This window comes from Zonotrichia leucophrys, chromosome 3 (genome assembly GCF_028769735.1).
Source record: "Zonotrichia leucophrys gambelii isolate GWCS_2022_RI chromosome 3, RI_Zleu_2.0, whole genome shotgun sequence".
Lineage (NCBI taxonomy): Eukaryota > Metazoa > Chordata > Aves > Passeriformes > Passerellidae > Zonotrichia > Zonotrichia leucophrys.
The window spans coordinates 80,821,436-80,848,084 of record NC_088172.1 but is presented as its reverse complement, the minus strand read 5'-3'; the positions used below and the strand labels follow the sequence as shown (position 1 = coordinate 80,848,084).

Here is a 26,649-nt window from a genome sequence, read left to right as displayed (position 1 = left end):
TGGAGACATTCACCACCATACTATCTAAAAGATGGCATTAGCTTTCCATGCTAAGTTATCTAGTTCTTCTCTTAAAGCAAAAATTTATTCCTTTTAAAATGCTTTAATGTAATCATCATTACAGTAGCACTAATAATAGAAGTAAGTAATGAATTCTTTGCACAGAATTTATTTTTGTTTATCAGATACAGTTTTTATATCATTTAATGAAATGTTAATGTTTTAATCATTCAGATGTCAGGAAATCCATAGTTATTGTAATGTTATTGTAATAACATTAATTTTCTTTTCCTGGAGACTTAATTTTCCAGTATTATTCATAATACACACACTCTGCAAAGAGCAGTTACTTTAATAGATTGTTATTTTCATTGTATTATTTTTGTTTAATAGTAGGTAATATAACCCAGTGTTATTTAATTATGTCATTTTAGGCTGAGATTTTTCTTTGATTTGCAATACAAGTTTTCATAGAAAGCGACTCGTAATCAGTGTGAAAAGCAATGCCTGAGAAGATCCCTGCTTTCATTTATATCCTGCAAAGAAAAAGAATGGCATGCTGCTATTAGCAAGTGCTAATATTGAGTATCAGAAAATTAAAATCTCAGCTTTATAATTGGGCTGATATGGGCCTTTTCATTACATTTGTTTGCAGTTAAAGAAATAATAGAACAAAGAGCTTGAGGAGAGGAAACAGCAGCTCTCAGGGAACAAGCAAAACGTGCTTGCACCAGACTGCAGAGCTCTACCAACACTGCTCCTGGAGCTGTGGCATTTCTGTAGGCCATTGCCAGGTTAGCTAGTGGCAGTCCTTACTTGACATTCAAGGAATGCTCAGCTTCCAGGGAACATTGGGATTTTCTGTAGGAAGGATCAGGGAAATCAGAAATGATGCTGCAAGGGGTAGAGATAATACTATTTCAAAACTGGAGAAAAAGAAGTTTACTAAGGAAGGACACTAAGTTATTGTACAAATGTTGTCTGACAATGAATTTTAAATGCAAACATCTGCAGCAAATTAATGTGACAATAGATTAAATGCTGATCTTAACTCAAAGGCCATTTTTGTGGTGTTACACCCTGAACAGTAAGAATTGAGGGATGAAAAGCTGAGGAGCCCTGAAGAGCAATTGTGTGTCATCAGAGATGTGAAAACAAGAGAACAGAATTTAATTTTTGTTTGCAAAACATATCACTGCACAAAAAGACTACCTGGAGTTAAATTCCTTCAGATGTCTCATACTCTGCCATTTAGTTTATTTAGATACTGCTTCAATTTCAAGTGGAATTTGTAAGATTAACTTTTCTCAAAGTCAGTCAAGATTTGGGTAAATGGAATTACACACTTGAGTTGAAATGTTCTTATATCTTTTATCTAATTAATTTGGAATAGAAACAGAGGTCAAACTTAGAAGAGTTATCATCTACAGTGAAAACTCTTCATCATGGTGGTCTAAATGAAGCTATCCCAAAATTCATAGTTAATTACAAGATTCACAAGAGGCTACCTGCATTGAAAAATATGTGTAATTATATTTTTTAAAGAAGAATTTCTCATAATCTGTTTTTCCTGCATGGTCCTGCTTAACAGCTTTGTGTTTTGTTCTGGGGCTTTCCTTTTTCCAGAGACTGACAGTTACATACACATATAAGAGCCTGATGACTTTTGGAGGCTATCAAGATGATTTTATGCTGGTTGTTAACAATGCTCAGACAAAGGACAAATCAACTGAAAAACACCTTTTTGCCATGACAAAGCCAAAGGTTGGTCTATTACCTGAAACAGTTTCCATCTGCTTTTGTGCTCTCTCTAGTGGGTAATCCCTAACAGATGGGAAAGATGAAACACCTTTTTTTACTCCCAGCCTGCTCAGATTTCTGGCTTTTGCCAGATGATTGTAGAGAGCAAATAATTAGTAATGTCAGGGCTAACTGTGACAGTACTGATGTGTTCCTGTTCTTTTCATGTCCCTGTCTGTAACATTCCAGAGTTTTCACAGAAGGACAAAGAAGGCTGATAAGGACAGAAATTACATGCAGTACCTAAAACCTACTCTGTTTGCCTAATCAGCGCCAGAGATGATTTTTCAAAAAGTACATTTGGGATCTACAGTGAAATTGTAAAACACAACATCTGAAATACCAGTCACTTCTTAGAAATCCTAGGATATTTTTCCTTTTGGTTAAAAGAAAAAGAAGTCCTGCTTTTAAAATCTAGGTTCTCTCCTTTACTGGGAAGACTGACTATATTAAAAGAAAAAAACCCCAAACCCAAAGGTTTTGCTGTTAGTTTGAACAAATTTATGAAATAATACAAAATTCCACATATGAATTGGGTTCAAAACATGATTCTTCATACAAATAAGCATAGTAAAATACATATGTTGAAGTTTCCCTCAGATTGTGCTCTTACAGAATCACAGAATGGTTTGGGTTGGAAAGGACCTTGAAATCACCTAGCTCTGACCCCCCTGCCCTGTGCAGGGACGGCTTCCACTAGACCAGGTTCCTCAGAGCCCCATCCAAGCTGGCCTTGAACACTTCCATGGATGGGGCATCCACAGCTTCTCTGGGCAACTTGCTCAGTATCTCAGCAAGGTTTGTGTGGGATACAAAGAGAAAATATGATAAAAACCTCCCCAAAGTCTTTATTCCCTTCATCTTCCCTGCATCTTGAGTTCTCTGAGCTCTCTGGCAAAACTTCTCTGGGTGTCATCTTTTGGACTTAACATCTCTCTCAAAATTAAATAAGTCATCTCTGAATCATTTAAGACTGTGGAAGACAAAGTATCTTTGATTCCTCATGGGAATAACATTACATTATTTAAAGGAGCAATAAAAAAAGCTTTATTAGTTATCTCCTCTCCCCCCATCATTAATTTGTTAAAGTACAAGTACTTATCCAGTTGATGGTGATTGTCACTTGCTAAAAAGTTAGCTATTTTTTCAGCAGTCAAAACACATCACTGTATTTTTCAAAGAGTTTTGTGTGTTCCTGTTATAGATTCTTGAGATCACTCTACTGATTGCCAGCTACATTAACAACTTTCATCAGCTGAAAGGAGTTGCTCATCACCTCTCTGCTCCAGCATTACTGGCACCCCAAAGTGGACAGAAACTCAAGGAGATGGGGAGCCAGCCACTTCCTGCAATCAACAGACCAACTAAATGTCCCACTTTGTTATGAAAGGATTATGTGTCATGGTAATAACCCTTGTTAGAGGGTTTCTACATGGACTGAAAACCTTCTGAGGTACAAGAGGTAGAGCATAAGCAGCTCCATAAACAAAAGCAAGGTGGACAGGTTTACATTCCTGCAGTTGCATATAAGAGGAGTAGCCCTTAAATTAAAGCTCTGGCCTGAACTGGAAAGATGAGTCAGTTTAAGGGTTAGGATTGACTGGGGGTTGCTTGTGCCTGCAGCTCAGAAAAATACTTCTGTTTGTAATGATGGAGAAAGGTGTCATTGGAAAAAACTGTATAGATTTTACAGTTTTACAGATATATTCTCAGGGACCAAACTGTCTTCAGCTCTTCATCTCTTATTTTTCAAAATTAGACCAGTTTTATAGCTTTCATTTTGAAAAGGAATTTTTGTTTAGAAAAGCAATCAAATACAAAATACTTTTCACTTCCAGCACCATTCTTATTTGCAATTCAAGTATCATGGGACTAAAAGGAACAAATTGTGTATAATTGTTTCTCCTTTGAAAAAAAAACCAACAAACACATAAGCACATCATGTAACTATTACAAATTTAAAGAGTGTTCTCATGATACACTCTAGCCTTTGTTATACAGCTGCTATACTTGGCAAATTTTTGCCTTGGTCTGGTAAATTTCTAAATAAACCTTCTCTGCTCCAGCCTTTTGAAAAGAATCTAAACTGGACAGACACTTTATTTAGTACAGTTCTGTTAAACAACACCCTGTACCTAATTTCTCCTTTAATCCAATAATAATATAATACAGATGCCAAGAATGACTCACAATTCAAAAGACAAGAACAACACAGAAAACCGTTGACATAAAATGTTGTGAGTAAACTTGGAGACCTAAAATCTGTGTACAATATGTATAATGTATATACATTGAGTCTGAATAATATTTACTTCTTGTTTTTAATTTGTATCTATACCTTTCCTGTTCTAATACAAATATAATGTTCTTGCACACTGAAGAGTGATGCTGCATCTGCACTCTTGGACCTAGGAGCATTTTCCAGTTGCCTTTTTCAGGTGCAAGCCTCAGTGCTGCATAGGTCAAATGTATAGAAATTACATCCATGGTTTTTCTTCCAGTCCTCTTTTTGTTCCAATACAAATAAACCACCAGAATGGATCAGCACCATTCTCTCATAGATAATTTAGGTACAACTATGAAGAAGGTACTCAAACATAAATCACTGATTCATGGACATTTTACAGTTTCCACTTTAGCTCATGTTAATGATCATGGATCATTAATCCCTTACACCCAGTCCTCATTAATTTTTGTTTGATTATTACTTAAACTGAAGTAATTTCACAATGAAAAATCTCTGGTTTATGTTCTCTAAACATTTCAAATGCTCATACTGAGAGATATTTTCAGCTTTTTGCCCTCTGTTAAAAGCAGGGGATACAGTATCCTCCTAAAGAAATAAAATAGATTGGAAGGGAGATACAGGCCATGAAGAGAACATGGTCTTAAAAGGGGGAAAGGCAGACTGGCAAGCTGGTTTTCTTTAGAAAGCTCCCAAAGTCCTGCCACAGCTACTGAAGTGCACAGAACTCAAGCACCACGGGATGAATGCATGAGCCAGTGCTTCCTCTGGAAAATCACAACAAACAACTCACATGCTGTATCCAGATGCATTCACTTCTGCAAGGTGGAAAGGGCTTCCTGGTACCTTCCACCCTTTGGTGCTGGTTGGGGCACCAGACCCTTCTCTCTCCATGAGGCAGGGCCAGCAGCAGGAGGTTTTGCCTCCTCCCAGGCAGCCAGGCCCTGCCATCATCCAGGGAAGCATCTTGGGAGCCTCAAGAGAACAATGGCATTACTTCTTGTGTTGCACCCCATGGGAAGTGATACAGATCCCATGGTGAAATTCATTTAGGAATTAACACCCCCTTGCAATCAGCAGAATGATTAACTTTCAGATTTGAGGGGATAAAGGTGTTTACAAATACAAACATGTTACTGTATCAGTTAGGTTACAGTATAAAGCTTCTCAAATATGATTAAAAACTTCAATTTAATCAAAAACAAAAAAGTAATGAAATTATGATAACCTGGAATACTCCAACTAGTAGTCTTTCCTAATTGTCCAGTTTCAAATGAATGTGGCAGAATCACCTTCTGTTATTAGAAGGGAAAAAAAGTGGAGCATTTTGCTAGTGAGCTTGATAATGTAGTTTTAAAACTCTTTGTTGAATTTTGAACAACATGATAACACAAACAGCTGATGTGCACATTTGGAGATTTCATTAACAACATTACAAACAGCTGTTTTATAAAGCCCTGTACAGTCTATGAGCAGAGTGTGACCTTCCTGCCTGCCTTTGGGTAGGAAACTCTGTAAACACTGCTTTGCTTTTTTCTGTTGAGCTCTTGCTGCTGCAGTATGTCCCTACATGATTGTAATCAGAAGCAATTCATGCATTAGATCCCTTTTTTGGCATGACTTTCCAGACTCACTGACTGCTCATTATAGGTCACCATTAATCCTACACAGTCACATGACCAGAAATGCTGTGTTATATTATGAAATAAATGCACTCACAGTTACTGTGACAGCCCTGTGTTAAACAATGGAGCTGCTTGCAGTTTGATCAGCAAGAGTGAGGCTTCTGTAGTGACAGTAACCCCAGCAGACACTTCCCTGCAAGGTAACAGGGTCAGCAGGTGGAATCCCTTTCACGGTGTGCAAGCACACTCCCAAACACAGCTCTGCAAACCTCAGGGCCTTGCTCCACAGCAATCAAGCTCCAGAGCTACTTAAAGAATGCCCCACAATGCAAGACAGCAAGGCTGAAAATTTCTCAGTCCAAGCAGATAATCTGTTCTGCTTTCCCCACCAGCCCAAGCCTCCTGAGTGACCCAGAGCTCAGCCTTAACCTGAAGTCATGCTCCAGAGAAATTCCTACTGTGCTACCTAATCCATGACTAAAGCAGGGTAGAACCTGACCTGTCTCACCTCAGCAGTGATGAGTCTGTGGGAGCTGTCAGTGAGCAGCAGCTTCTGGGACTGTGGCTGGAAAACTTCCTTTGCTCAAAGCTTGCAGAACCTAGGTTGTAAAAATATGGGCAGGATGGGATCCATATGTTAGCACATGCAAGGAGGCTTCACCTTCTACCATGAACTTTAGAATATCTTTCATGCTTGCTCTGAGTTAGTGGTCAGAATCAACAATCCATGTAAATGATCAATGAATCTGAGCTTGACAGTGACTGAAAAATCACTGGCAAATGTCTGGATAAACAATCACATTGTTTTGAGAAGACTATTTGGAATGCAATGTAAATTAATATATTACTTGAACTTCACTTTGCCTTGTCACTTTTTGAGCAGCAGTGTTAGCAAGAGAACAGCTGATTTCTAGAACAAGCAAGCCCCATTTACTCCTGTAGCACACCAGGCAAAGGATAAAGCTTTAAGGTTTTAATTATGGGTTTTGTTATTTTATATTTAAATTTTATTTAAATTTGAAATAAAAGCATATATTTCCCTATGGAAGAAGGCTGCTAGGTATTTGGTGTTGAAGTTCCTTGTCAGTTTTCCTAGGTTTTAATGGTTTCTGAAGGAAGAAAACCATTCTTGTGTAAAGGAATGCACCACTTAAGCTTTAGGTAGAGCTTTAATAGTCCATACAGCTTAGTACAATCCATTAGTCTGAGTTAATTTTAACTAAGATTATAAGTAACTCAGTAATACTGAATTAGGGGGGAAAGTTTTGTGTGTGTGTTGTTTTGGGTATCGTTTAAAGTTTATTAGAGCAAAAGAAGCACAGAAAGTTGAAATATAAAATACTGAAAACTCCAGTTTAAATTCCAGATTGGGTTTCAGTGCATTTACTAACTGTACACACTTTTACTGTGCTCAGATCTGTACTGCAGCATCTTCCAGATGTGCCACCTCTGACAGTGATAAATCACTGTAAAAACACTTTGCTTTTTATACTCTCATCATTGCAGTAATGCCTGCATAGGTCACAGTGCCAGGAGCAATTCCTACCGTGGTTTTGCTGTCTTTGGCAGAGCAAGGGCAGCTTTGTCCAGGGATTTTGCTACCTCTAGATGCTGATTACAGATCAGCACTGGCTTCACATATATACCAAGATACCAGAAGTGTTCTGTTGAACTGAAATTGATGAAAGAAATGCACTTAGACAGACATCAGCATGATCTGCACTGTATAACACTACAAAATTAAGTTTCTTTCTGGATTTTAATTTGTAAGACCATGGTTTCCATAGGAGGGTAGCAAATTCCTGATAGTTTGCACGCAAAAACCTTGAAGTAATTAAAAACAACCAAAATAGCTATATAAAGGATTCTGGAACTGAAACTGAGTGATTATGTAAGCTAAATATAGAAAAAAAAATCTTATTTAAAGAATGAAGATTACTTAGGGTCAGTGTTAGGATACTCAGCCTTCTTTGGGTAAGGAAGAAGGAACAGTTAAAATTAAATCTGAGTTAATCATTATGAATGAGGCCATTTTCCTGGCTTTGATCAAACAGGTAACTGAATGATTTCAGTCAGGTTTTTCTGTCTCCACTCCCAAGATACAAAGCAGCTCCTCAGCTACAGAAGAGAGCTGTAATTCAGTCTTGGATTTTGGACTTCTCTAAAGGACACTTTAAACTTGTTGGGTTCACCTACATCCCATGCCCATTTCATACTCAAGGTCATCCTCCTGTTCTACTGCACTCTTTAAATCCTACTTTCTAATCCAAGCCCACCCTTTTTGGATTTGATTTTTGATAATCTTATGTGAAATAATCCAGCCCCTGTTTGTTACAGTGTCTTACTTTGTATTCCCATAGTAACTACAAAGTCACAGAAACCCAGAATGGGTCAGGTTGGAAGGGTTAGTCGTCTGCTCCAACCTCCCTGCTCAAGCAAGGCCATCCCAGAGCACAGGGCTCAGGATTGTGTCCAGTTCGTTCCTGGATCACTCCGGTGAGGGACACTCCACAACCCCTCTGCACAATCAGTTCCAGTGCTCAGTCACTTGCACAGTAAAGAAGTTCTTCCTCATGTTCAGGTGGAACTTCTGTGCATCAGTTTCTGCCCATGGCCTCTTGTCCTTTTGCTCAGCAGCACTGACAGAGCCTGGCTCATCTCTGACACCTCCCTGCACACACTGACAGACATTGGTGATGTTCCCTCAGTCGCGTCTTCCCGAGGCTGAGCAGGCCCAGCTCCCTCAGCCTTTCCTCCTAGGAGAGATGCTCCAGTCCCTCACCCACCCTCGTTGCCCTCCGCTGGACAATAAAATAATTACACAATAATTTTTGTGTAATAACTACACTTACAGTGTGTTACACAGCAGTTCACAGGGAGCGGGAACTACTGAGGCCTCGTTTCAGTCCCCCCGCCGGTAACAAAGCTCACTACGGACCATGAGTTTATCAGGAGCCGAGGTCAAATCAGACTCCCGGAGGTGTTGTTTACTTATTCCTGGCTCCCTGCACAGCTGCAGTATTTTGTCCCCTCTCAAGAGCGGCTACAGCAGAGATCCCCGGAGCGCCCTCGCACGGGGACGGTGCTTGGGAACCCCGAACACAGCGGCAGCAGTGGGTCCCACGATGCGGGCACCGGGCGAGACCCGGGCGGAGCCGCCCCACGGCCCCTCCCTGTGAGGGCCGAGCCCGCGGAACTACAGCTCCCGGCGTGCCCCGCGCCGTTCCCATGGCCACGGGCAGCCGGGCCCGCGGCCCACGCAGCGATGCCCAAGGCCAGGTACCGGGAGCCGTGCCCGAGCTGGAGACCATGGATCGCTCCCGCTGCCCTGGGGGAAGGGGCCGGCGGCCGGGGAGGACAGCCTGGAAGCGGGAGGGAGGGCAGGAGTGCTAAAACGGGCCGTTCCAGCCTCTACCCCTAAAGAGAGCGGGGCCGAGGGCAGGCGGGGCACGCTTGGCCCTTGCCCGCTTGCTTCTGTGAGGGACCGCGCACAGCCGGGGTCTGCAGGGGACCGCGGGCGGCCCTGAGCACGGGGGGCAGCAGCTCTCCGGCACACCGAGCGCAGGGCCGGAGCTTTCCCGAGCCCTGCCCGGCCCCAGAGGCCGGCGGCTGCCGCAGGCTCCTCGGAAAGCCCGGCACGCCACAGGCTCCTAATGGAGTCTCGGTACCACAGTGGGCTGCCCGGGGAGGAGCTGCAGTGACCGTCCCTGGAGGTGCTTTAAGGAAAGCCTGGACGTGGCACTTGTTCTGGTGGTGTTCGGTCACAGGCCAGACTATATGATCTCAGGGGTCTTTTCCAACCTAATTGATTTTGTGATTCTGTGATTAAATGTACTCCAGGCAAAGCCTCCCGCTGTACAGCGGGTACGTGCTAAGTACGTGCCACAGGTGGCTGCTGGGGTTATGGAGGAATGTCACCTCAGCTGGTTTGGTTAGAAGTATTTCGACAAGCAGAGAGCAGATGTGAAATTATAATAATCATCTACAGCACAATAACCTTAATTTAGATGTTTTCAGGAATTAGGGCCTAAGGTGTGTGTTTTCTCTAATTATTCTTTTCTTGCTTTGTTTTCTTCCAATTAGTGATACTTTATGGGATCTTGCTATAGCTGAAGTGGAGAAGAGAGAAAATCCTGATGATGATGATGATGATGTCAAGCCAGGGGAAGTTTGGGAAAAATCAATATTATTTATGGGAAACAAAAATGGGGTAATCTAAATACTGTACAATTCTACACTTTTCAAACATTATTTGTGTCAGGGAAAACATCTCATATTTTCAGATGTTAAAGTTCACTTAATTTTAAAGACATAATACCTCATGGTCTCATTCTGCAGAGGTCTAATTGATCAATAATGTCTGTTTTAAGTACAGTGTTCCTATTACTATATTTGTCATGTCTATTAGTTTATCCTTAAAATAATGGTAGAGTAACTAGATTCTGATTGAAAATTGGACTTGAGTTTCCACTGTAAGGCTGCAAGCAGTTACATGCATTTGCAGTTTTCTGCTACTTTATTATTGGAATGTTAAATGAATTTGACTTAGTGATACAACTTCATGCTTTAAAGACAGTACAGTAGAGTTCCTCTTTGTTTTTAATTTCCAGGGAAAGACCACTATCATACTGAGATGCCTTGAGAGGTATGTGTTAAATATTTTAACGCAGTTTTCAGCTGTAGATTAAAAACCAGTCATATTGTGTGATAATTCATAATGCATGTATGCAGATGTGTTCTGTGACTGGTTGAGCACTTAGGAACGAACTTATTTCCCTCCATAATAACCTCTCAGGTGATCCTTTCAGTCCTTCTCCAGTCTTAGCTGAAATGACTCATTTCTTTGGGCTGGTGCTGCTGCTTCTCCTGTCTTCAGTACCTGACACCTCCTGTCTAAAAGTGTGTCTTCTCTGTACTGCTGTCTCTAAGCCAAATTCTGCACTGACTGATAAATACAATTCAGTAACCATAGAATTAACTTCCTTTCTTTAGAAGATCTTGACAAAACTCAGTTACTTTTCCTTTAGGGAAGAGTCTCCAAAGCCAACATTAGCCTTGGAATATACTTTTGGCAGAAGAGCAAGGAGACATAATACAGTGAGTATAAAGTATAACTTACCATATCTTTATAAATACACATATACACACCTGAAAATAACATAAAGAAACTCTTTTGCAGCCTAAAGATGTAGCTCATTTTTGGGAATTAGGTGGTGGAACCTCATTAGTGGAACTCATTCGAATACCAATCACTGTCCACAACATAAGGTAAGTGTAAATATTACAATTCCAGAGTTATTTGAGCTTTCCTTCAAACATTAGTAATCTCTAGACCTTTTTTTTTGTGAATACCTCTTTCAGAGTGTAATCACTGTGATACCACTGTGCTTTGCTTTGGTCTTCCTTTTCATGCTTCATCTCCTAAGTAAGTTCTAAGTAAGCTCAACAAAACATGGAGGAAATAAGTTGGTCTGAAGTAGACAGAACAAGAAATACAGGAAAAGATAAGACATAATATCTTTATCCTCAGTGAAGAGCAAAACAACAGATTGGGGACATATGAAAAATAAAATCTTGCTTCCTACTTCCATGTGCACACATAGATGATCTTTCTGTGACTGATATTTTAGGGTGAAAAACAAGGCCAAAAACTGTGACAAAAAAGTCTCTGGATTTTTGGAATATGACCTCTTAATGCAAAAGTCATTTCCCAACAGAGAGATGATGTTTCCAGGAGGAACCAGAGCTACTGAAATTATTTGAAAACAAAAGGAAACAAAATTTTTGATCAAATTAAGAGAATGTACTTTAAATAATTTCATTAAAATAATGGATAGCATAAGAAGAAATGCATGAAAAAATGCATGAGGAAATTACAAGGTGATGGGGGGTGCTTTTTATATTTTTTTATTAAGGAAGATGGGAGTTGAAAGGGGAGAAAAGGATCAAAAGATGAGCTTTGCATTATGATGTATTGCTTTATTTCATTGGTATTGAGCCTTAACTTCTGTGGGGAAGAAAAAGGAGGGATATCATTTTTATCAGGTATATTTGCTTCTGTTTTGACTACTGAGATAATGCCATTATTTGCTGAGATAAGACAGAATAAAAATAAAACACTTATGGCATGTTAAGCTCTTTGTCTCTAGAAGAGCTTGGGAGAGAAAAAATTAAGTATAACTTTCCAACCCCTGACTAAATTAAATTAATTGAGTTCTACCTCCATCAGTCTTTGCTTCCTTTTTTACTGATAAGGAATTTTCTGATGTGGAGAATCTTAAGATTCTTTGCTGGGATAGAAATGTTCTGTAAGAACAATTCACTTCTGTTCACAAGGCAATATTTTAACATGCCAGAAAAAATTCCACTACTTCAAAAAATATAAGTGCATTCTGCTGATTTGCTCATCATTGTACTCAAGCAATTTGCTTATTTAAAAGTTCCATAAAGTATATCTAGTTTCAAGAGACAAAGTATATCTATATCAAGAGATTTTTCACCAGATTTTTCTTTCCCACAGCATTTTAAAATGAAATTGAACATTTAGTTGGATTTGTAGCTTTTGTAATACCACTCTGGTCTGGAATCCCCTTTTTCAAGTCAGGTTAGAATGAGATAGAACGATGGCAGCTATTCAGATTACTGCATTTGCAATGACCTTCACAGGTGCACTTAAATGCAGCTGGTGTTTTGGGAGGCAGGGTTTTAGAAAGAGAGGACTTCAGATGTAAAAGATTTCCCATCAACAATCCACCTTTAAAAGTCTGGTAGTAGCTAAGGATGTCATGAGTACTCTTTTATCTTTCAGATGACTTTTCTCAGGCATCCATTCAAGGTTCCAACAAGCTGTCACAGTCCATGACACAGAATATTGTCCTTAACGAGGTTTTCTTCATTTCATACTAGAAAAGAATAATGAAAGTAGGGAAATTTCCCAGGTCTACAGGGAATACAGGTAATAGTTGGGAAAGATCCTAGCCATTGGCCAACACTGCTTGGTCTGGGGTTGGAGATTTAGGAGATGGCAGGGATACATAACAGCAGAAATCCTCAGTCATACAGGAGGGAGCTACAGGGCTGATTTGCATATTTTACTGTTTGAAGACAGTCCCCAAAACAATGCCTTATTGAAAGTTTTCAAAATAATAACTCTGAACAAGAGCCAAGGGAAAGGTTTCTTCAGAGTGCAGAATATCCCTAAAAGCCATCTTGCTTTGCTCTCACATTTATTCCATCTCAGCAGGTAGATGTTCACATTTGCAGTGCAGGTGTGGTTTTGTATGAAAACGCTGACTGCCTCATGTGCTAAATATGTGACCAAATAATGCCTATTTCACAGGTCATTTGCTGTAGTTCTGGTGTTGGATCTCTCCAAACCTAATGAACTCTGGACCACTATGGAGAGCCTTCTGCAGGTCACCAGGAACCATGTGAACAAAATTGTAACCAAACTAGAAAAGACAAACCCTGAAGTAGCTGCTGAAATTAAACAGAGAATGTGGAACAATCTGCAGAGGGATCACCCTGTAAGTTACTTCTAATATTTTCTCCAGATGTCACAGGCCTTTATACAGTTAAAGATAATGCTTTAGAAAATCATAAACAACTCTTTTAGATTTTTATGCATGACTGAAAATCCATTTGATGTAGATGAACCTGTTCACTGGAAAATTATAGCAATTTAATAAAAATTCAATAAGAGCAGAAACAAGGAAAGAAGGTTTCTTATATCTTTTTGTTAGATATCTAATGTGATTGTTATGGCATGTTACACCAATCAAAAGAAATAGTTTTAGAGTAGCAGTTTGCTTTTTTTTCCCCCTCATCTTTTAAAAATGAAGATGAAAACTAGAATGTACAAAAGTCATCTAGCAAGAGACTAGCTGAAGGTACAAATTTAAGAAAAGAATATAGTTATAACAGCCATCAACATGACTATATACTTTGCATTTATTTAAATGTCTATCACAAACTCAATGCCTTTTGATAATCTGACAACTAATTAAATTATAAAGTTTCAGAACTGTTAACATCAGTCCTTTAAACATAATTGCTAACTAAATCTCTGGAAAAGCTAAACTAGATTATGCGCAATAGAAAGGAAAAGTCATTGTGCGTTAAACCTCTGCAAATGTTGTGTGTATATAATGCATAAATAAGTATTCAACAATTCAAAGACCTGGCATGTAAATCTAGTTACTGTAACTTCTATAAAATGCTTCAACACAGCAAGTGCTTGTAGAGCTCAGAAATTTAAAAGTGACTTAAAATGGATGAGAAAGCAACATATGCAGCACTCCGTAGATTTAGCGTATGGGGTTTGATATTGGGATTATTTTGGTTTTTACTTTTAGAGAAGGTAATTCACAAAAAGATAACACCTACATGCACAAATAAATGGCAATAAATTATGACCACAGTGTCTAGTTTCATATAGGGTTCTACATATCAGAAAATTGCAAGCTTATTGCAATAAAGAAAAATAATAATGCTATTATTTGTTAAGAAAACTTGTTATTCTTGCACTGTAGGAAACACAGTTGTACCTTCTGAACTCAAATTTGTTTATCTTCCATTATCAAAAACATCGATAATGCAAATAAAATATTACATTACCATTTGGTTCTCTTCTTACTTTAATCATTGTTCAAAGAAAAATTGTGTCAGTTTATTAGAAGAAAATACTATCATTTATAGTCAAATTAAATTATATCTTATGGAGATCTTTATGTGCCTTTCAATGGCTAAACATATTTTTATTATAAAGAGGAATCAATGAAATATTTATATTTTTAAGGATTAAGATATATTTCATCGGCCTGGCTAAAGAATTACTTGCTATGATGATAAAACATGTCAATTGCAGACCCTGTTTAGAAAGGCTGAATGCATCTAAACTACTCCATAGTCAAACATAAATTCCACAGTCAAAACATGAATAGGGTTCACTATACTAGTTTTAAGTTTAAGGTTTCTGATGTTATCCCAAATTTTTCTTCTTAGTTATGAAATGAAAACTCTTTTTTTCATTTTATATTCTATATACTCTTTTTAAGTTGTGATAGTTTTGCTTAAAGCTTTTTACTTGACAATGTATGAGTGAAGCTATTTCTCCTCTCCAAGCAGAGGATTTTCAGTATGTGCAGCCTCTGTCAACATTCTGTCATTTAACCTGTCTGTGAAATACCTGGGTTAGGAGGGAGCAGCTGGAGCAGCCTCTGCCACAGCTCATCTTTCCTGCACTGCTGCAGCCACAGCAGCTTGAATCAATATTTGCCTGAACACACAAGGGGATTGCCTCATTTCATATGGACTACAGCAAACCCTTCCAGATCACTTGAGAATTCTTGGAATTCACTTATTAAAATTTTATCCCACATTAGCTATTCAGCACATAAGCTGTCACTTTTAGACCTGTTTTCCTCCATTGATACTGATTCACATTTCAAGATTGTTGCATGATGTTTCTTCTTTGTGCTGATATCAAACATTTGAAATTCTCATTAAATATTGTTTGTGTGTTTGGAAAACATGATGTGGACAGGGCAAATGTGTGACACAAGCAAATAATTCAATTTATTTTTCTTGAGATTTTGTCCGCATTCTTTTAGATTTTATCCAAAGAATGTGAATGTGTCAAAAAGCCAGTTCTTCTAATCCAGCCAGGCAGGTGTTCTATGAATACATGAGGTTTTTCCTCTCTTCCTTTCCCATCTAATAATGTAATATATAGTGTAAAAGCCCATTTATTCCACTGAGTGTTCTAACTGCTCAGAGGGATTACTTCCTGACCATTTAGGAAGAAAATGGGAAAATGGTAGAATATAATATGGATATTGCAATAAAGTTAACTCCTCTACCTTAAGGTTTGGAAAACGTTGTGTTCTGTGAATTTATTTTAACCTCTTTCAGTTGCTTTAACAGTTGCAATCTTTTACAGTTTGTTTCCAGAGCTTAACTGTCCTATATCTTTTTAACAGGACAGTGCATTAGTTGACCCTTTTCCAATACCCTTGGTGATAATTGGAAGCAAATATGATATTTTTCATGTAAGTAATACTTAAGTACCTTTTTAATAATTAAATTATTCTCAGTAAATATTCTATATACTAAAATTTTACTAATATAATAGTAATCTTTTGAACTAAAGTGTGGACAGCCAGTCTTCCACCACAAAAAAAAAAATCTTTCCATCCAACAGCATTAAGGAAATCCTACTGTCATTCCTTCACAAAACACCCCCAAACTGATGATTTTTGAAATGTATGTAGAAAATGCTTCCCTTTTTGGTCTGCAGCAACTTGTGTCTCAACAAGAAAACACCACATGGATGATTTCCTTTTATAATGAGAGAAATCCAGCTCCACATGTCCCTTGTGACAGCAGCTGTAAGTTTATGGCAGTGAAAGAGGGGTGTATCTCAAGTCAGCTGATCAGATTTTTTTTTTGGAGGCAGCTTCAGTCTGGAGCTTCTTTTAAAGTACTTCCTAAGTTTCTAGAGACAAGTGAGAAATTGCATTTTTTATGGAGGACAGGAAAGAAATGTCATAGTACTGCTGGATTGTCTCCCAGGCCATAAAAATCCCTAACAAATGCATACTCACTGCACTTGATCATGAGAAGCCAGGACTGTATATTTGATTTGTAGCAGCTGTGCTGGCAGCCTGTGCTTCTCTGGATGGCTACACAGTGCACTGGATACCTGGCTGGCTCTCTGAGTTACTGAATTCTTTATTAATAAGGGACTTGCCTTCTCTTTATGCTGAGCCACGACCCCCTTAAATGGTTCTCATGTAATAAGGACAGAATGCCAGCCTGATTCCTTTGGGATTGACTCCTGCAGGCATCACTGGGACCAAGTTTTCACCCATTTGATCCAGGGGATGCCATCTGTATGATCTTAGATGAAACACATGGGTGAAAAGGTACTTGGATGCACCTTTCAAATCTTGCAGGTATTAGAATTTAGATAGCATATACCCAAAGATTTACTTAAATATTTTCACAAAAAGAAAAAAAAAATCTTACTCTTCTACTAGGCAGTATTTCTACTGGTAAAAATTTAAAACAATATCAAACAAATAAATTGAAAATTAAATGTGCATTCTCAATTTAAAAACTTTTCCTGGACTAACATATTGCCTGAATTAGGCTTCATCTGTAAAAAAGAAACAAAGAGAAATTGTGACATTTCTTTTTAGAGTAGGCTGTTACTGATTCTGTCTTAAGATATAATTATGCTGACAGCTGAAAGCCTTATATATTGTAGCTTAAGTGCACTGCAGTTTATATAAAAAAAAGAAAAGTTTTAACTGTAGTATTTTGGGTTTTTTTCTTACATCTATGTTCCACTCTCAACTTTTTCAGGAGTTTGACTCTGAAATGAGGAAAATAATAAGCAAGACACTTCGATTTGTTTCACATTATTATGGAGCCTCATTAGTGGTATGCATTTTCACTTTCTACTTAAGAATAGACAAGATGAACAATATTTTTTTTACAAAACAATAATTTTTAAAATAGTACTATAAAACTCCTAGAGGAAATGGGATTTCATTGGTTTTACAGTAGCTTTCTTCACGAGGCTATCTGTTGAACAAGTCACTGTACTGGCAGGGATGGATGGACGTGCCTTGTGAGCAAACAAACTACACAATTCCCAGTATCAACAAACACTGAATGAAAACAGGTACCTGTTAGCCACCTTGGTTCCTGCATTGAGTTTACTGCATCCTGGGCAATTCTTTTTTTGGTACCAGAAAGGAGAATGGGCAAAAGTGATTGCCTTAGATTGAATTAGGGAACTGAGCCTTTTGGTAGAAGCATGAACTTACATCAAGTGACAGAGCTTTTGTAGGTTTAAAATCATTGGCTCATTTTCACAGTAGTTTATGTATAACAGGTTACTACACTTAGGGGAGTAATCTGTTATACAGATTACTATACTGTCCTTCTTGAAGAAGGACAGGAGCTTCCTTACAAAAGTGGGTAGAAAGATGTCAACATGAGAACGATGAAGTATTTATTTTAGTTTGTCAGATCATTCTCTGACAAACTAAACATTCTCTCAGAAACATGCATGCTGGGATTCACAGTCCAAAAACACTGCATCTTGGATTTACTGTGCATCAGAAGATGGGTCTAATTGTATCAACCATCATTTATGTAATAAATAATATTTAATAGTAGCTTAGGGATTATCAAAACAACTTATGTTTACTTTGAATACTTATAATCCCAGCATGTCCTTTTGCATCCACGTAAAGCTTTTTTCGCTCTGACACATGAATTTGTCTTTTGTTAACTGAGAGTACAACTGTCTTGGTTGGAGTTTTTTTAGTATTTAAGCATTATTGTAATTAAAAAATAGAATATAAATCTCTTTGTCTGCTTAATCCTGATTGTCATTGAAGTGAGAGGGAGAAACCTAATTTCTCACAGCACAGATCTGACTTCTTTCTCAAAGACATGAATCTGTTTGGATACAAAAGCCCTTAGACAAGAAGAAGCCCTTAGACAAGAAATTGTTTGAGAATATATTCTGAAAATTGCTTTCTGATAAATCTGTACCATTCTGCCACTTTTAAGCTGTTTTTATGACAATTGTATAGTTATTAATTACATTTCTAACCGTTTATGGTATTCTGGATAATATTTAATGCAATTTAAAATCTTACCTCAGTCTTGGGGAAAAGAACTTTGTCTCGTAATGTGCATATTTCAAAAGTTTTGAATCAGTATTTTAAAAATTATTCTTTAATCTTTATTTATTCTACTTTTTAATCTTTCTTAATATCTAGTAACAAATACATTGATGTTTTTGAAAGGGAATGTGAGATTTTTACTCTAGTCTATTCAGTGAACATATACCAAATTTATTGGGGTCAGGTATTAATTAGAAAGCCTCTGTCCTCTTTGTAGATGGCAAAGTGCAGCATACCTCCCCATGATGGGAGTTCCTAATGTATATTTTGTTTTCTGATTCATTTAGTTTACCAGTAAATCTGAGGCTCTCCTGCTGAAAGCCCGTGCTCTTATCAACCACTTGGCATTTGGCTACGATAAAAGGTAACGTTATTGTTCAACTATTAAATGTCTTGCTCAGAACATAAAATTACTTAATAAAAACATTTTAATCATAATAACTTTTTTTTAAAGTATTATCTCTGAAAGAATTTTGCTCATGGACTTGGACTTCTGTGACTTATCTGCCTATCTCTGCTACGAACAGTGATAACTCCTTAGTTTTGATCTCAGACTGATAAATGAAAAATGAGGTTGCCACTGGAATTGAGCATTATTTTATTTACATGATTTATATGCAAATCCCAGTAAGACTCTAGTCTTGTCTAGAATAATCTTGGGGTTTTTTTGTTGATTGCTAAATGGTCACTTGATACATTTTCTTTTTTTCTGTTTAGCAAGTCTGTATCAGTGGATCCCAGCAAACCTCTCTTTATACCAGCAGGCCTGGATTCCATGAGTCAAATAGGTTAGAACATTTCCTATTCGTCGTTTGTTGCTTCATTCTTTTAAAAAAACATGAAAAACATTTTAAGCAAATAGATAAATTACAGCACATCAGTATCAGTTTTAAGAGATTACTGAAGGAAATAGCTTCTAGATTTTTAAATCATGATTCGGTATATTACTGAGAATTATTTGTGCAGGTTTGTTAGGTAGTTCTGGACTATGTAAAATATTAAAGTATACCAATAAGCTTAGATCTGAAAGAAAATAAAATATACAAAACATCTCAACCCATTTCATGGTAGGAGATCAATGTTTTTTTCAAAGAATGTTTGAAAAATATACAAAACCTTTCAGCCCATTTCATGGTAGGAGATCAATGGTTTTTTTCAAACTTGTTGCAGCTTTTCAGTGTAGAAGGTAAAATACCAAATCAGATGGTTCATTATGCAAAATTATTCTGTGATTTATGTTGTTATGACAACATACTTGTCTTATGTGTGCTGTGATCCCCAGGACCACCACCTGCCTCTGACAGTGATCTTGGAAAGATGCGTGCCAACACGCCTTTGGAACTATGGAAAAAAGTATTTGAGAAAACATTTCCTCCCAAGGTAGGAATGGATATGCCAGGCTTACAGCTGCTTTTCTCACAGAACAGCAGCAATAACCCTGCTCCTTGCTGTCTTTCAAGTGCACTGACTGGAATTTTAGTCTCACTTAGCAGTTCTCTTTAATACATTTTTAAAAGATAAAGGCTTGTATGTAGTAGTGCTCCTACATCTTCAGTCACCTTCCTACATTTAGAAATTATGAAAGATGCTGTTCTCAGTATAAAATGTTCCAACAAGATAAAGACTAAACTTCTTAGAAGCTATAGAGAAGTGCTAGTTTTCATGTTATTTTTCCTCATAGCCTTTAAAAACACAACAAACATCTCCTCCTGCACCCACCCCTCCAAGTACCCCCTGAACTCCCCCTGAAGCAGCTGGAGAAATGAGTACACTTCTCATCTGGCAAGCTCCATGGTTGTTCATCAGTGTATCAGTCTAAAGATTTAAACATTTGCCAAAGAGATTCACAGTCTCCTATTTTGGTTCCACAGGAGGCTTTAAACTTTGAAGCTATTTTTATGCATTGTAACCCTCATTTTCCATTGCCTCACCTAGGAAGTAGAATTCTGCTTTATTTTATTCCATCACTGGTATTATTGCCTTCTTGCTACTTTCCATTTGATATGATGAAGGAGAAATGTGCAGGACAGCATTTAAAAACCCCTCCTCATGTGATAGTTTTTCTTACTATTAGTGTGTTTGCGTCTTTGGAATTCAAGTTGTAGTTTACTCAAGGCTAGGAAATGAAAATGCAGATATTTGGCAAAGACAGCAATCAGTTTCTCAGCTATTAAAGTAATGCTTCTGATAACCAGAACTGAATTCTAATAATGAGTATTAAATAGTTTATCAAGGACAACCTCAACTGTGCCCTAACATTATGGGCCAGGAAGGATATTTTATTTTGATGCCCAAGAATAATAACCAGCCACCACATAAGAATATTTTCTGCCCTTTAGAATCTAGCTGTGCTTTTATTTTTTTCTTCATTTTACTGACAGGTATTTTTTAACTAATCTGTGTCCTGTAGCACAAAATTGTTCCATAAATGCAAGCTTTTAATATATTGGTATTAAAAGCAAATACTTTTATTTCTATAGTGTGGCTTTTTCTTATTAAAAGAAGATAAATTGTATCATTTGGGGTTTTGTCTTTTCTCCTTTTAGAGTTTCTCTGATTTACAAGATACCAAGGACCCTGCACAGGATAGTCAATATGCTGAGTATGAAGTTGATGTCATGAGAGCTCAGAAAAATCAGGTGTGTGGTAATTCTCTAAATGCTGTTCACAGTCTGGTGTTCCAGAACCACCAGCAGTGCTGAACTAATAGTATATACTCATACCTCCCCTTTTTGGCCTTAAATAATTTCAGCTTTAGATTTCAGCTTAGGAGTCGGCTGTGAGGTTTTTTTCCCCATTGTTAGATACTAAGCCAGTAGACCATTGTTAGATCTCAAAGTTTTGGCTCTGAGTTTTTTTAGAAATTATAATTCAAATTTTCCCTCAAACTGTACTTTAAAATTAACTCACTAAAATAAACTTTGAAGCCTTCTTGATGTAATTTCCTCATTTCTTCACTCTGAACTCTCATTTGAGTGTTGACTAACAAAGTATAGGACGCAATATCAAGGTCTGTGGTGGGGACTCTTCTGTCTTTCTCCTTCAAAACTTATTTAAACTGGAAAGGTACTGAGATGATAACATTTCTAACTTGAATTTGCAGGCTATGGACATTTTATCTTAAATGGAGTGAATGGAATTGTTCCACAGAGTGATGACAAGTGGCTTAACCCCTGAATTCCAGGAAAGACCTTTAATGGGGAAAGGGTCTTCTATTTTTTCTTAAAAATTCTGAAGTGTTTCTGCCTTTCTCTAGATTAGTGAGGAATTAATTTTATAGAAAAATTCTGTGGCAGACTAGGTGAAGGTGAAATGATTGCCTCCCAGCCAGCAGTATATAACATCAGCTGAGTAGCAGCACTGTACAGAACAGTTTTCATCAGTATGGGTATGTTCATAGGTATGGTCTGCTAAAATCAAACCAAGATTTATCCAAAGAATAAAGCAATTTCAAAAATCCCCTGCAGCCTTTGAACCTGCACATTACCTGCAATATCCTGTTAATGTAGGTATCAGTTCTGAATTTCTGTCACATCAAGAGCAGTCCTAGAAATCATTAACATTTGTAAAGCACACTGCTTTTGGAATTTATAATACAAACGTACTCAGTATAGCTACACATCTCAAAATAACTATATAGTGTACTAGGTTTGTTATTTTTACATAATAATGTGTTGCAAAAGAAGATACTGGTATGTATTGATTAAATCATACAGGAAATTATTAATTTTCTGTTTTTAAATAAAAGAGACAGGCTTTTAGAATCTTAATCTGTTCAAGGGCATTGCAAACCATTATAGCTTCTTTTTGTTGGACTACTACAAGTAATTTGAGCATTAAAGAGAAAATTACTTCTGTTATCTGCAGTTATTTCCTAAGTTTTTATCAGGAAGTTTAATTTTTACAAGATTATTTGCACATTATTAAAATGTTTTATACTAAGAATTTGAATTGCACCAAGCTAGAAATACATATCTAAAAGAAAAGAACTTTCTAGTTGCAATGTTTCTTGAAGTGTCCTTCAGTTTTCCAGTTCATTGGAAAGCAGCACAAAAATCCTATTTTTTAAGCAACCTTTTAAATTCCTCATGTGCCTGACATTCTTTATAGTGTCTCATGGTACCCACTGCATAGGAGGACCAGTATTTTAAGATGGTCAATATGCAAGGTGTTGCTAATGAAGTCATGGGACCTAATGCAAAATAAGAAGTATCATGTGATGCCAGTGAATGGTTTCATGTTATCATTTTTCTGGGTTACTTTCAGTTAATTAATGTTACTTTGGACGACAGATGATTGCCTATTTGCTTATTTATCTCAAAGATAAGCTTCAAAATAAAAAAAAGCACAAAACCAGCAAGGGAAGCAAAACCAAACACAGCCCCTGTCACTGCATCTGATAGAAGAACCAGCAATAGCTGACTGACTCAGTCGTCATCAGGACTGCTCGATAATGCCATAACAGATTTAGAGATAACTGTGGCAATAATACAAAGTTTAAATAAATCATTTCCAACTTTGTAATTTTGATTGAAGGATTTGCTTGCATTCTAGCAGAGTAAAAGATTGAATTCGAATTCTTGAGTATAAAATAAGAAAACAGTTTTAAAAAAAACAATCAAGCAAGTCCCTGGCTGACTCCAAGGTACTGTTAGCCAGCATTTATCTGAGATGCTGTTTGGCTATAGAAGTTTAGAGCATTCTGACATAACTGTTTTCTTTCAGACCAGCTTATTTTGGCTCCTTAATATTTTCAGAGTTAACTATGACATTTCTTTCTTTCTTAACATTTCTTTCTTAACATTTTGGCTCTGGAAAGCCCTCTGAGGCTGTCTTTTCCTCACTGTGCCTTCCTTCAAGATGGAGCACATCTCTCTTTCTCAACTATGTCTCTTCACAATTCTTTTCCTAGTTCTTGCCCCACAGACATACATAGCACAGGTTTATATTAAATAGTGCTGTTGGAATTGTTTGCTGCTTTTCATTCCCTGTAGTTAAGCTCTGAGAGAGAACTCAGCCCCAGGGACCCTTTTGAAAGTTATATCTCTAATGTAATTCTTAACTAGCAGATTTTCTCCAGGAATTACTGGAATTTTGTGGGTTTTGCAGGGCTTTCAAGATTCAAAAAAAAAAAAAAAATTCTGCATAGTTATTAGGCCTTCAATGTCTAGGTTTTGGTCAATTCTTCATACATAAACCACATGGCAAACTTGTCATCCTCCATCCATTCCCCATTAGCTTTTTGGCTTTTGATGCTTTCAGGTCACCTTAATTTGGTTTTTGGTACACACATAACCTGAATAAGAGTGAGAACTTTTAAAATAATGTTTCTGATTAGAGCTACATGTCTACACCTGCATCAGTGAGCACCTATGGGGAGCATGAAAGTCTTGTTCCTTAGTTCCTTCTAAGTGTTTGTAGCAGTGAGAGCCTGGCACATGGGAATGTCTGTTCTCTTTCCTTTAGAAATGCTTTCTGCCACAGATGTAAGTAGCAGACTTACTCTAAGGTGTCTTTTTGAAGGTTTTTCTTTGTTTCCTGATATGCCTTCACTGCTAATGCTCAAAATAGGTGCTTGGACTTTTTGATCTGGACATTTGACTGCAGCTGCATTCATTGATGCAACAGATAAAGCTCAGCCTTGAGCTCAGTGACCTGGAGAGCCTCCTGCTCATGTGCTTCGGAAATGATGGCAGTGCCAAAGTTCACAGTGACTGGGCCTTGTTACACAGAGCTATTACTTCAGGGATTGCTGCCAGCTCTAGCTGAAGCCTCATGCCATGAGGTGACGTGAAAAAAGGACATGCCTGGTGCCATTTGGTGTCAGCTAGCAAGTCATGGAAGCAGATCTTAATGAACAGAGATTAACTGTTAAGTCTTAACTAACTGTTACGACTTTAAAAAGTCATAAACACAAGAAGATTCTGCATCTCACAAGGAAGAATAGTTGCATTTCCCCTAAAATTGCAGCAACCTAATCAACTCCCAGCCAACAGCTGCAGATCTGCAGCTGACATGAGGACTGTGCTGGCCAACAGACTGAGAGCCAGATTCTTTCAGCATACTTTGCTGCCATGATCATATTGCTGAACTTCAGGAGACCATTTCAGTCTCATTCCACAAAACAGAAGATTTCATACTGTGCCATGAGGCCTTGGTCCCACAAATATAACAGGCCCCTACCTTCATCTGCATAACAGAGCAGTATCACCTTTCATTTCCTCCACAGGAGGACACATGCTAGTCTTCGTAAAAGAAGAAGTTATTTAGAATATTTACTTAGCTGCCAAGAACAAGCTTTCTTGTTTTCCCATGAAAGCATGTCCAAATGGGTAAAAAAGACTTCATTTTTAAACCAAATTAAAGAGCATCATTAGAGCACTGTTATTAAATTTTCTACCAAAGTTTTTGTCCTTAAGACTTTTAATGAATGTTTCAGTACTTGGTTGCTTTCACCATGTTCCAGATTGAGGGCACTTCCAGTAAGAAACTGCATGAAAAGGAAAGTTGAAGCCATATCAGTCACTCAGAACAGAGGAAATGCAACAATTAAGGCTTTTCCTACAATCTTAATTTTTCCTTCTTGTTTGTAGACATTGTAGTATTGTCTTTAATTACATGATCATGTACTATTTTGCTGATGTCTCAATTCAATTGTTCAGTATTTCTTTTCATCATCCTTATTCTTTATGTACCTTATTTTTCAACCTGCCATTCAGACACTTCAATGAACATAAAAGTATTAATTTTTTTTTTCTCTGAGAGTGTGTGGTAATGTTATCTTATCTGAGTGCCTCACAAACATCAGTTAAGTCTTTCTTCCCAATCCCTTTATGAGATTAGGTGTGATCTTCCCCATTTGACAGATGAAGAATTTACAGAAACACAGAAGTACAGAAGCATTAAGGTTTAAAAAAAAATGTAAGCCCACTTTATACCAATGTTGAGATATCTGTGATAAGTTGCTAGCACTAATAACGTTTAAAGCATTCAGATCACATTGAAAGCACATTTAAATTGCAATTGTTTTTCTTTGTAAATCTGATCTCTGCCCCCTACGCTTGCACCCACAGAACAATCGAAGCATAATGCTAGCATGAAGATTTTTTGCTGAAAAAAATCTTTAGAAATGACTCCAGACAGTACACACCCGTACATAAAATTCAGCAGAGGAAACTGTTGTTTGTAATGGTGCTAGAAATTCCTGTTATAAGCTTCAGTGCTCCCAGTTGACTGACATGAGGTCATGCTAGTACTCTGCTGATCTAAAGTACAGCAAAATGTTGCTCCCTACATGACAGCAATTGTGGCAAAATTCATAGCACTTTTAGGATAATTTTGTTAAATACAGAAATATACTACACCTTCTCTGCAGTGAAAAGTGTTTGTACATACATACATTTGCCAAATAAATACATGAAGTTTCTGGAGACTTTTAGTAATGAGAAAATTAGCTTAACATGTATATATGTTTCTTTCTAGGAACTTGAACAATACAAAAGAAATGCCTCTAAATCCTGGAAAGAAATGGATTTTGACTCTGATTGATGAACTGCTCTGTCTTCGGTTTAACACCATTTACAAAGCTATTTTTATAATTTTTATATTACATTAGCAATTTCATCTGATGCAGTTGAAACTATATAATATCAAACTATGAAGTTGGTACTTATTGAGCATTCCTGTTATTTTTATAAAAGGAGCTGTTTATTCACTCAGTCCAAATTAATTTATCTTGGCACTGGCAAAGAGTTTTAAAAAGTGGGGACAAAGGAATTCTAGATTGCTCTCAGGTGGGTTTGTATATGAAGACTGACATTAGTCAGTTCAACCTAATTTATAACACATTATTTGATTTACTTTTGAATACTTCTACCCTAAGCATATATTTAAATATAAACAAGTTTTCACACCCAGAATATGAAATTGTGTAGTGTGTTAGGCATCTTTTTGTAGTTCAAAACCAAAGCTTAAGAAATACTTTCATAATTGTTTGCTATATTTGAATTAATAAAAAACCCCTAAAACTGGCAGAATAAAGTGGAGTTAAAACCTTCTCTGACCTGAATTCAGAAGTGTGCATTCTCTCTATCACAGAATCATACAGTTTAATGCAGGACTTACTTCTTGCAATGTATAATGTCCCACAGTTTAGAAGATGGATGTTTCTGTCACATATTCAAATGCTAGGAAGTCAGTCTAATTAATTTGACAGATACTTGGTTAGTGCTGAGAGAATTATTGATTCACATTCAGCCTTCAGCAGGAATGGGAT

General features: G+C 37.3%; 2 protein-coding genes across 7 annotated transcripts in view; both read left to right on the top strand.

Annotated features, from left to right (window-relative positions):
* PLEKHH2 (pleckstrin homology, MyTH4 and FERM domain containing H2) overlaps positions 1-6,079 on the top strand; it is a 57,374-nt gene extending 51,295 nt beyond the window's left edge. For 3 of the 4 annotated variants that reach the window (XM_064708986.1, XM_064708989.1, XM_064708988.1), the window contains 2 exons: positions 1,627-1,764; positions 3,005-4,459. In XM_064708986.1, coding sequence (XP_064565056.1) covers positions 1,627-1,764; positions 3,005-3,187 — 321 coding nt within the window. In that variant the 3' untranslated portion in view covers positions 3,188-4,459. Of the gene's footprint in view, positions 1-1,626; positions 1,765-3,004; positions 4,460-6,062 lie in introns of those variants that run through there. The other variant, XM_064708987.1, reaches the window with a different exon arrangement.
* Positions 6,080-8,778: 2,699 nt separating this feature from the next.
* Positions 8,779-26,442, top strand: DYNC2LI1 (dynein cytoplasmic 2 light intermediate chain 1). 3 transcript variants are annotated; one of them, XM_064708985.1, is made up of 13 exons: positions 8,779-8,949; positions 9,754-9,880; positions 10,281-10,315; positions 10,698-10,767; positions 10,850-10,938; positions 13,010-13,196; positions 15,651-15,719; positions 17,038-17,115; positions 18,662-18,738; positions 19,092-19,162; positions 19,657-19,754; positions 20,921-21,013; positions 25,857-26,442. In XM_064708985.1, exons 1-13 carry the CDS (start codon positions 8,936-8,938, stop codon positions 25,920-25,922), a joined length of 1,074 nt encoding a protein of 357 aa, XP_064565055.1. In that variant the 5' UTR covers positions 8,779-8,935; the 3' UTR covers positions 25,923-26,442. The 3 variants fall into 3 exon arrangements, with proteins under 3 accessions (XP_064565055.1, XP_064565053.1, XP_064565054.1); XM_064708983.1 differs by lacking the exon at positions 25,857-26,442 and adding an exon at positions 21,478-21,616 and having other exon boundaries at positions 8,797-8,949; XM_064708984.1 differs by lacking the exon at positions 8,779-8,949 and adding an exon at positions 9,277-9,383 and having other exon boundaries at positions 25,857-26,051.
* Positions 26,443-26,649: the final 207 nt, after the last annotated feature.